General features: G+C 35.4%; 1 protein-coding gene across 1 annotated transcript in view; it reads left to right on the top strand.

Moving 5' to 3' along the window:
• Window positions 1-7,096, top strand: part of LOC121417111 (integrator complex subunit 11-like) — a 29,203-nt gene extending 22,107 nt beyond the window's left edge. The window contains exons 16-21 of the mRNA XM_041610695.1: window positions 845-955; window positions 2,498-2,571; window positions 3,654-3,781; window positions 4,318-4,387; window positions 5,281-5,334; window positions 6,371-7,096. Of these exons, the coding sequence (XP_041466629.1) occupies window positions 845-955; window positions 2,498-2,571; window positions 3,654-3,781; window positions 4,318-4,387; window positions 5,281-5,334; window positions 6,371-6,436 (503 nt within the window). The 3' untranslated portion in view covers window positions 6,437-7,096. The remainder of the gene's footprint in view (window positions 1-844; window positions 956-2,497; window positions 2,572-3,653; window positions 3,782-4,317; window positions 4,388-5,280; window positions 5,335-6,370) is intronic.
• Window positions 7,097-12,139: the final 5,043 nt, after the last annotated feature.

Below are 12,139 nucleotides of genomic sequence, written 5' to 3'. Positions count from 1 at the left end.
TCCAAATGTACTAATTTTTGGTATAGAAACTCTTTGTGGTGTCCTTAGCAAGAATACATGAAAAAAATTGTGATATCAAATCATTTTCTTATGTATTATATTGTTTTTTGCAATTTCTTATGTATTTCTTTGTTTTTTTGACCTTTTGTTTTTCATTGTTTTTTCAATGAAATTTGTTGGGGACTCTTCTGTGATCATAAAAATCATAACATGAATAAATTTAGACTAGCAAAACTAAAAATAATCATACATTTATGAAGTTTGGTTGAAAACACAATTTGCATTGACTTTGTACACGAAATCACGTTTTTGAGCAATTTTCGGTCTGACATGCACTTACATAATGTTGCGTAATTTCGGAACCACGTACCCGGGTGACGCAAAATTGGTCTCAAAAGTTGCGCAAGACTTGAAAGTAAAAAGTCAGCGAGCGGCGCGGTCAAAAAATTTTGCACGGCGAAAATATTGCGCAATTCGTTGAGGGGGGGCCTCCGAGGCCCCCCCGGCCTAGATAGGGTTAACAATGATGATGATGCTGATGATGATGGTGATGATGATGGTGTTTTTGATAATAATGATAATGATGATTATGGTGATAATGATAATTATAGTGATGATAAAATAATAATGATAAAGGAGATTAATGAAAATAGTATTGAAGTAATAACCAAAGAAATATAGCAATCACTTATACAAAGATAAAGGGGAAAACTAATCATTACAATCTTTACAGTACGAAGTTGCAATTTCAAAACAATCAATTAAAAGTTTTAACTTCATCATCATAATGATAGACTAAATGAACTTTCATTCATATATTTTATTTCTCTGCCTCATTGTACAGAAATCCAGTGTTACATGCCAGCCAATGGAGAGACGATTAATATTCCTTGCAAGACGAATCTGATGGCAGATGTTTCATTGGGATTGCTGAAGAGAAGCGCTTCACTTGCAGGTAATATGGAAAGAGAGTGAGAGAAAAAGAGGGGGAAGGGATGGAGCAAGGGGAGGGGGAGAGAGAAACAAGAAGACCGTGAACATTCCATGCAAGATTGATCTAGAGGCTGATGTCTCATTAAGATTTCTGAAGAGGAGTGCTTCTCTTGCAGGTAATATGGAAAAAAAGTGAGAGTGAGAGGGGGGACGAATGGAGGGGAAAGGATGGGGGGGGGAGAAGAGAAGGACTACGAACATTCCTTGCAAGACGAATTTGATGGCAGATATTTCACTGAAATTGCTGTAGAGAATTTCTGACTCTCAGACATGGGCTGGTAGTATTGGAGAGAGAGAGAGGGGGGGGGGGGGGGGGGGGGGAGAGAGAAAGGGGAGAGATGATTAACATTCCTTATTATGAAACAGATGCGACCTCTCCATCTGTGCAACCCTAGAAAATTTGCAGGGATGAAAACAAACTTTCCACTTTATATTCATTCAGCCAACCCATTTCACAAAACAAATAATTCATATTTTCAAATTTGTGATGTTAGTGATGAAGCAGGCAACCTGTGTATTCACAATATTATGCTATTTCACTTGGCACTAGCGCCTGGTATTTGTCGCATTATTGTAAATAACATAGAGTGTCCTGCATCGCCACAAAATTCCAAAGTATGTATTATTTTATTATGAATTACTTCACATCTACTAGAGATGTTAGTCCACAATCTAAGGTAGATATCAACTTATTGTGGTTAATTCTGTAAGTAATAAGGAGGCAAGAGTATATTTCAATGCTTTCCTCTATGTATCACCCGCATAGCAAGAGAGGACCCTGGGAGTGTTTGTGTATGAGGTCAAGGCCAAAGGTCATTTCAGATGAATGAATCATGCTTTTATCTTTCTGAAACACCACCTGGTGGGAATATGAGATTATATGCCAATTTTTTTTGCCATTTTTTTCATTCATCTTTCATCTTATTTAAAGATAAATGCCAGTTGTGGTAACGATCTCAAAGCGAGTCTAAACAGAATCCAAGAAATTGACCATCCAAGTGTTATATGTATAACTAAAAAATATGTGCCAATTGGCTCTTGAAAAAAGTGTAATTGCTGAGAAATGAGCAAAATAAGCACAGAATTCCGTAACAGGTTGGGTATTTTTCCAAGCAATATTAATGCACTGTCCCAGATATACCTTTTTGTGTTAGTCATCAGAATTTTCGGTTTTCAGCTAAGATTTCATGATTTCACAAAAATGGAGTGGATTTCAATGTACATGTACATGTACCAGATCTAGATCTATGATAATATGGTGGTAATAAGCCTTGATTTTAAAGGCATACCAAGGAATAATTTTCCTGGTATCGCATCGCAATTTGCTCCACATTTTTGAAAGACAGCTATGCATAAACTCTTTGTATTTAACTGTACATTACTTAGTTGATGGCTTCTCTCTTATGACCAAAAATGCCATTCAAATTTGTAAAGCAAAAGTATTCCCTGCTTACTCATGAAATAATTGTTTGCTGCAACTACTTTCTTTTACCTTTAACACTAGGCATGACCATGTCAGGACTCCCAGAATCTAAGAAATGCCATACGATGCATGGAGCACTTGTCATACGAGATCAGGTAATTTCTAGTGTTGAATCATGGCTAAATATTGATGTTTTTTGTGGGTCAACCAGCGTGCTGGAAGGCACTTGTCACTAGGACTGATGTATGTCTCTCGTCAAACATTTCCCCACAAAGATAAGATAAGATATGTATTCGTCTTCGTTTCTGCACATTCATTTGGTCATACAAGTGTGATTTCACATTCAACAAGTGCAAATCAATTAATTATAAACCATTGTTACAGTAGAAAAAGAAACACAGCATATAAATGAATTACGTATTGAACGAAAGACAAGGAGAACCCTGAAAAAACAATGCTTGTAAGGCTAGGGTCTTCTTTGTTTCAAGTACATGACTAAATAGTATTCAGTGCATACATATAATATCTTTAAAACTAAAAAAAAAAAAACTCAAAAAGGTTAACCTGACCAAGAAGCAAACTTTGATTTCGATGTCGTTTGGCATATGGGAAGTGCTGGGTAGAAGTGTTACCCATGCAAAGTGGTGATGGAATATATGCATGTTAATGACCTCATTTGCATATTTCTTCTGATTGGCTCATAAGAACAAAGGTGAAACCAACCACTCTCCATAGCTTGACTTCGACACTGGAGTGACACCCACAGGTTACTAGTGTATTTCCTGAATATAGCAAGCACAAAATTCACGAATTGTCAAACTCTAATTTTTCATTATTTTTATTCACTCAATTTATACTAAAGCATAAATTTTGAAGAGTGTTGAAGATTTTTTTTATGGACAATATGGTCCCATGTGCTCATATTTGTCTTTGATCTCTGGATATTTATTTGATACTGTAGTCCTTTGTATAATTTGTAATTGTGTTTTTTTCTGGATACATTTATTTAATTTGGTCCCATTCATTCAGTGTGTGTTGCTTTTTGGGTACACTTATTTGATGCCATGGTCCAATGTGACAATATTTGTGTTTGTTCTTTCTTGATACACTCATTTGATATGTTACCATGCTCTCGTATTTGTGTTTGCTTCCTGGATACTATGGTCACATGCATTTGCTGTGTGGATACTGAGATTTTTACTACTGTCCCGTGTATTCATATTTGTGTTTGTTATAGAGGATACAGTTAGAGGAGCCATCTAAAGTCATGCAGCAGCTCGGCCTGGTTGAACATGATATCAGGTTCACCTCTACTGTATCGACGTCGGCCTCATCCATGGAAGCACTTACAAAGAAGCTCAAAAGGTCAGTAGCCATATGCTTTTCATTTTTCTTGTATTTACAAGGGGGGGGATGAACTTGCATAAAAGCAAAATAGTTTTTGTGTTGTAAGTATGTTTGTGAGGATCATTTCTAAATAGCCAGAGGTACTTTTTAAGATTACTCCATCAGTGATAATTATTGCATTGTCGGCTTGCGTGATTATGTATGAAATCATTATTATTATTATTGTAATCGTGAAAAGGAGACCGATTTATTACAAGTGGAGCGCCTCTGGCAGTCTCACCTGCATTATGCTATTCAATATATTAGCATTGCTGATTCTTAAAACAACTACAGAATAATCAATCACAAAAAACACCATTCATATGATGATAACATTGACGCTAAATGACATATGACCTTGATTGTGCGACCAAAAATTTGTGCAAGAAGATCAGTATGCAAATGACAGAATCTACAAAGTTTAATGCATGATGATAGATTTTCTGTGATGTGAGACTATGTTATTTAGCTGGTGATGTTTTGTTTTGTGTTTCTGTTCATGGTACAATGTTTAGGAGATTCCCTCATGAATCTGTTCAGCTGATGCCAGATGCCTCCATCATGATGGGATCAATATTACTTAAGGTAGGAGATGATGATGATGATGATTATGATGATGATAACAATGATGATGATGATAATGTTGAAGATATGATGGTGGCCATGATGATGATAAGGAGGATGATGATAATGGTGATGATGATGATGATGATGGTGATGATAATGATGATGATGGTGGTGGTAATGATTATAATGATGAAGATGATGATGATGATGATGATGATGATGGTGATGATGATAGTGATTATGATGATCATGATGACAGTGGTGATGATAATGATGGTGATGATGATGGTGATGATGATGGTGATGATTATGATGTGGTGATGATGTGGTGATGATTATGATGATGGTGATGATTATGATGATGGTGATGATGTGGTGATGATTATGATGATGGTGATGATGTGATGATGATTATGATGATGGTGATGATGTGATGATGATTATGATGATGGTGATGATTATAATGATGAAGATGATGATGATGATGATTATGGTGATGATGATGGTGATGATGGTAGTGATTATGATGATCATGATGACAGTGGTGATGATAATAATGATAATGGTGATGATGTGTTGATGGTTATGATGATGAAGATGATATTTTTAATGTTGGTAAAGATGATCATGATGATGGTGAAGAGGAAAGGGAGGAGAGGAGAAAGAAATATATGATAATAATGGAGATGGACATTGTTAAAGGTCATGATAACAATCACGGTGATTGTGCTAATGATGGTAATGTTGGTGATTTCAGAGACTAATCTTGGTGATTGTTGTGACAGCGATGAGAGTTGGCATGTTTCTGATTAAAAGAAATATATTTACAGAAATTACAGTTCCATCTTATCAAAATTTATTTTGTAATGAAGTGATATTTTCTACTAGTATTTGTTTCATTTTCCCTCCAGATGTCTAGTGAATCAGAAGAGAGCTTAGATCTACTCGTTTCATGGCCGTATCAGGTATGTATACAGAATTATGTTGAATCTTAAATGGTCTAGCCGAACCCAAGAAAAAGTTGATTTTAATGAAAAGAGAGACACCTTGTAAAAATCACATATTGCAAAGTTCATGGGAAATCAGTAGACCATTTCGTGGAAGTTAGCCCCCCAAAATATTCATTCTCTGACTGTTGTCATGGTTACAGTCAGAGGCCAGTTTTTCTAAGTCGATCATTAATCTTGAATTTAGCCAGTGCTGACTGTTCTTGGCCTGCCATACGAAGAGTTACGATTGATCCAATCAATCTCAACTCTATGGAAATCCATCCATACCATAATTTTTCTACAGCAAACAAAGAGAATCACACTGAATTTTCAAGAGTATGATGATGTATGCAGAGCCTATACATCATATCTAGAAAATATTTTGAACCAATTTACATTATACATGTTGATGTTGCTGGCTATCCATAGTTGTGGTTGATAGGGTCAATCGCAACGCTTTGTAACAGACAAATATAGATGAAATCTCCCAGATGGAACACATGAAAGTTCCGGGGCCATTTTGAAAGGCCCCCGTTTTGCCGATCTGCACATTTCTTGTACAAATAGAGGCAAATTCTGTTTTGGGCCAGAATGTATAAGTGTTTCATTATTTTTACCTTTAATGATTAAGCCCAAGTAATTTTATTCTGGTTATGATGGAAAAAGTGTCTCCAATGTTTTCCGTCACGAAACAATAAAGTACATGTAGGTGAAAACAAAAAATAACTGAGAATTTGTGTTAATACCGCCATTTAGTCTGCTGTGCAAACCCTTCACTCAAGTTAAAGGTCTGAATTGCAGCCTACTCATGCCTTGTGTACTAAGGGCCCTCCTGAATTGAAACAGCATGGTTTTATGTGCTAGTCGTTGTGTGGAAGACACACTTGTTGATGAAAGTTTCAATCAGGGTCTGTGCCTGCAGACTAGCTGCCATTTGTAAAGTAAATATTTATGTTAATATATGTTCATTACAGGTGTACTCTTTATTTGTTTAAATTTTATTTTATCACAGGAGGAGGAACTAGGCAGTTCACTTCTGAGTATGCTACATTCCCCCAAAACCTCAACAGTAGAATGAATGGATGTTATAAATGAGACGCCTTGAAGAAAGTTAAAGGAAGGAAGCAAGAAAAGTTAGTGACTACAGAGTATGCTTCAGTCCTAGACTTCATATTTGAGAATTGTATTTGTAATACTTCATGCATGAGTTTAATACTCTGTTGCATTCTCAAAAGAGCTTGAATACAGAATGAAGAATACATATTTGGAAAGAGATGCCTTGAAGAAATTTAAAGGAAGGATGCAAGAAAAGTTAGTGACTACAAATCATGCTACAGTCCCAGACATTCATATTTGTGGATTGTCTTTTTTAATACTGCAAGCATGTGTTTGATAGTCTTTCATATTTTCCCAAGAGCTTGAATACAGAATGTAGAATAATATTTAGAAAGAGACGCCTTAAAGAAATTCAAAGGAAGGAAACAAGAAAAGTTAGTGACTTTGAATCATGCTACAGTCCCAGACATACATATTTGTGGATTGTTATGCTTAATACTTCAAGCATGCATTTGATACTCTGTTCCATTCTCTAAAGAGCTTGTTTAGGAAGAGTCATCTCAAAAAGAAATTTGTTGGGTAGACTTTTATGTCACTCAGGCCAGATGACATCCCATTGAGATTCTATTTTCTCCACACATTGCGCTTCACCCGTGCAAAATCAGTGGGTGAAACCGCACTAGTCTGGACTAGACATATGACCTGACCAATCAAAATGAATCACTTACTAAGAGGTTGACAGGTATGGAGTATGCCCTCTAGAGATGAAGTGAGAGAAGGGTTTCCATAGTTCAAACAATGAATTAAAATGAATGCCTTGATAACAAAGTGGGACAACAGTTTTGAAACAACTTGTGGGAGAGTTGCAATGTATTAAAAAAAAATCTTTTGAGATTATATATCCCCCCTTCGAGTCTACCTTTATGCATGTTATTTGCCACAGCTTTTGTCAGTTTATAGACATGAGGAAAAATATCTTTCTCCACAATCAAGAATTTTACCAATTTTTGATAAGCTTTCCCTTGCAAGGTTGCAAGCTTCATCAGACTTTCTTTGTCGCTTTTGTTGTTGCTAGAACAGCCTGACAAGGTGTTAGATCATACGTGGAGGAGAGAGCATATTGTCCCGAGTCCGTATTCATGTGGAGGGATGGAGGGATGGGGGGTTCTGTCTGTCCAAATGTAGATAGCATTTCTAATCCTTCTGGTAGATCATGAAATAAAGGATGTCTCCTCATCTTTCCACACAAATCAGAATCTTTTCTGTGATATCTTGACAGGTTTAAAAAAGAAAATGCCTGGAATTTCTTTTTATTTCAATGGGCTATTGAGTCACATTTGAGTTGTTGTTTTTTTGAAAAAACTTAGTCACTTCAAATTTTGTTATATTTTTATAAGTTGACTGTATACAAATTCCTTTTTATCAGCATGTCATACCAAGTGTGACACTCATTTGGCCTTTACTGGAGCCTGTTTCATATATTTTTTAAACAAGAAATTTTCAGTAACAGCTTAAAGCTAGTGAAAAGAGTTAAGAGTCACACTTCAATTGTCATTTAATCAAATTGAATTGTTGGTATGAACTTGGTCTTTTAAACAAGGTTTTTTTTATAGTTCCAGGATCATTTTGTTACTCTTTCATAAACACATGTTAAAATGCAAGATATGCTTATGAAAACTTTTGCAAGATGAAGATCTAATTTTACTTGGCTAGACTCTGTGAGTTGGTTTATTTTCGACTATGATGGTTATAAATGGATTGTAAATAAACTTTGGTACTAAAACATCAGACGTAAACTAAAGTGGTTTGTTTGGTATTTTTCTGAGTCAAGTTTGCATTTATGAAATCTATTTGAATTCCTTTGTATATCTATTTAGCACATTGATATGGAATTCGGTATTAAAGTTGTCTGTGCTTAGCTGAATTGAAAAAAGAAGAAGAAATGGTGGTGGTTAGGAAAGGTATGAAAAAAAGTTTTGGAGGAAATGAAATATCATTGTGAGATTGTAGGAAAGGAGGGGGTTGCTGGGCGAGGGGAGAAAGAAAAAAAAAGGTGAAATGGGGGGGGGGGGCGGTAGAGATGTAAAGGGAGGAAAGGATAGAGAAAATTTTAAAAAGAGAAATAGAAGAATCGGGCAAAGGCGTACCAGAGAAATCAAAGAAACAGGCAAAGAAGAACCAAGAAAAGTGAGGAAGGGAAAAGAGTGAAGCGTGGAAAAGCAAGGAAGGAATTGCTCGAAAGGGATCGTAGGACAAAAAAGGAAATATTTGGGAGTGATGGAAAGGAAAGTCAACAAATAGTAGACAATTTTAAAGATAATACAGAAAATAAGAGAGAAATGAAGGTGGTTGTGAGGGCAGCGGAAAGAGAAAAGTTTGAGAGTTCAGAAAAAATATGTGAATTTAAAGCAGCACGAAAAAGATTTCTTACTTTGAAGTACAAATCTTCCTTTTGTCATAAATGTTATGATAAATAATGTTTTATTTACCCAGGGTAGCCACTTCAATCATACTGCTCTACCAGCGGGCCCTGCATAACATATATTATTGCCCTTCTCCAATCTAAAAGCTGAGCGCCAAGCAAGAAGGCAGAAGGTCCCATTTTTATAAGTCTTTGGTACGACTCGGCCGGGGATAGAACCCACGACCTCCCGATGATGAGGCAGACGCTCTACCACTGTCACTGAGCCACCATGATAAAGATGTTTTTTTCTTAATGCACTGTAAATCTCTCTTTTCACAATGCCTTTTCTCCTCTCTTTTCATCCATCCTTTGATCTCACAACTCTCACACTTTCTCTTCCCCATCATCTTTATTTCCCTCCCCTTCCCCCTCTCTCTCTGCTTTCCCTTTCCTTCCTGTTCTCCTATAGCACATAAAGATCAGTCCCCTTTAATCTTGCAAATATCAAGGGAATTTGCACAACTTCATTCCAGAGATATCGTTTCTATACCTTGGAGAAACGTCTGAAAAAACATTGGACAAGAAAGTTTCATCTCTCCCCCTCCCTTTCCTTTTCCTCTCTATCACCTTGCCCCCCCCCTTCCTTTCCCTCTCTGAATGCCCTTTTCTTTTCTCCTATAACACAAAATGCTCAAGTCTCCTATCTCTCTTGCAAATATTGATAAAATAATATTAAGGAATTCCCTCTTTGTTTCTCCTATAACACAAACATGCTCAAGTCTCCTTTCTCTTGCAAATATTAAGGAAATAATCATATTAAAGGAATTTCCTCTTCTTTTCTCCTATAACACAAAATGCTCAAGTCTCCTATCTCTCTTGCAAATATTGATAAAATAATATTAAGGAATTCCCTCTTCGTTTCTCCTATAACACAAACATGCTCAAGTCTCCTTTCTCTTGCAAATATTAAGGAAATAATCATATTAAAGGAATTTCCTCTTCTTTTCTCCTTTAACACAAAATGCTCAAGTCTCCTTTCCCTCTTCACTTCTCCTATAATACTAAATGCTCATATCTTCTTTCCCTCTTTGTTCCTCTTATAACACAAAATGCTCAAGTCTCCTTTCTCTTGCAATTATTAAGGAAATAATCATATTAAGGAATTTCCTCTTCTTTTCTCCTTTAACACAAAATGCTCAAGTCTTCTTTCCCTCTTCGTTTCTCCTTTAACACAAAATGCTCAAGTCTCCTTTCCCTCTTCGTTTCTCCTTTAACACAAAATGCTCAAGTCTCCTTTCCCTCTGCAATTATTAAGGAAATAATCATATTAAGGAATTTCCTCTTCTTTTCTCCTTTAACACAAAATGCTCAAGTCTTCTTTCCCTCTTCGTTTCTCCTTTAACACAAAATGCTCAAGTCTCCTTTCCCTCTTCGTTTCTCCTATAACACAAAACGCCCAAGTCTCCTTTCTCTTGCAATTATTAAGGAAATAATCATATTAAGGAATTTCCTCTTCTTTTCTCCTTTAACACAAAATGCTCAAGTCTTCTTTCCCTCTTCGTTTCTCCTTTAACACAAAATGCTCAAGTCTCCTTTCCCTCTTCGTTTCTCCTTTAACACAAAATGCTCAAGTCTCCTTTCTCTTGCAATTATTAAGGAAATAATCATATTAAGGAATTTCCTCTTCTTTTCTCCTTTAACACAAAATGCTCAAGTCTTCTTTCCCTCTTCGTTTCTCCTTTAACACAAAATGCTCAAGTCTCCTTTCCCTCTTCGTTTCTCCTATAACACAAAACGCCCAAGTCTCCTTTCTCTTGCAATTATTAAGGAAATAATCATATTAAAGGAATTTCCTCTTCTTTTCTTCTATAACACGAAATGCTCCAGTCTCCTTTCCCTTTGTTCCTCTTATAACACGAAATGCTCAAGTCTTCTTTCCCTCTTTGTTTTTCCTGTAACACAAAATGCTCAAGTCTCTTTTCCCTTTTCGTTCCTCTTATATCACAAAATGCTCAAGTCTCTTTTCTCTCTTGCAAATATTAAGGAAATTCGCACAATTTCTTTCTGGAAACCTCAAAGTTTGTATACCACAGAGTAACCCATAAAAACCTCTGGACAAGAATAAAACAACTTGTGAAAGCGATACTTCTTTTTGAGTTGCATTTTCTTTTAATTTCAAAGATGATAGAATGACAATGAATCATGTTTAACTACAAAGCGATGAGCAATAAGATTCAACGGAAAAAAATATGCTAAAATTGTTTAGAAATTCTCTTTAAACGAACAACGATTACAATATTCAAAGAATGGAATTAAAAACATTTATGATGATGCAAAAAATCTTAAATCTACGAAGAATTAACACACAATTTTCAACAGTATACATTGTTTTAAAAATTCTTACACGGTACTTTTATCTTAAAGTAAGGCTTACGAATTACAATTAAACGTGCGTTGGTTAGATATGTTTAAAATTCAAAGCAATTTGTTACACATGTATGCATTTGATGGAATACAAGTTTACTTTGGTTTAAACTGCACAGAGTTACAAGTAATATCTGATTTTGTACAGCGTTCTCAAGAAAAACCAGAATATTGACAAAACCAAATTTTATTTGAACGGAAAGTTGAATACGACTCCTCTATACTCACTCTTCAAAATAAAGAAATTTGTCTTCAATATAATCCATTGTCAAATACATTTCATACTGAAATAAGTGGAGTTTTGTATATATCTAAAGTATAAAGTACAACATTTTCTGCTGTTTGCAATGTGCAAAAATTCTTCTAAAAAAATGGTATCAACATTTTCATAGTAATTTTGAGAGGGGAGTTTTACCAACATTATTTGTTCATGTCAAAACAGGTCGATTAAAACTGGAATGAAAACAATGGAAACTTGTCCTGCAATACAATATCATGACATTTCTAGAAACTCTGTGCATATGAGAAATGCATATTACACTTGAACATATATATTCTTATCGTACATTTAAAGAATACAATAAAATGCCTTGTATTGGCATCTGTAAAATTCTTTGGCATTGTTAGCTATTTTGATCTTACATTTATGTTCGTAATCAAATTTTATCCTTTTCTTGCTATTTGTTTTATTTATCAAAAAGCAACTTTTCTTTCCCTTTTTCCTGCATATTATGTTTCTTTGCGGCTACCATAGCAGCTCAGTGTAAAATATTGCATTTCAAAGGAAAATAATACTTCTTGGTACATATAGACGTATCTTTTAGTGCCGTGTGCAAAGAATGGAAAACTCATCTCGGACACAGCCAATCAGAAAGCACCTTTCAGCCTTGACAGCTT

Source organism: Lytechinus variegatus, chromosome 6, assembly GCF_018143015.1.
Source record: "Lytechinus variegatus isolate NC3 chromosome 6, Lvar_3.0, whole genome shotgun sequence".
Taxonomy (NCBI): Eukaryota; Metazoa; Echinodermata; class Echinoidea; order Temnopleuroida; family Toxopneustidae; genus Lytechinus; species Lytechinus variegatus.
The sequence above is the reverse complement of the archived record's forward strand: the minus strand, read 5'-3'. Positions and strand labels throughout refer to the sequence as shown.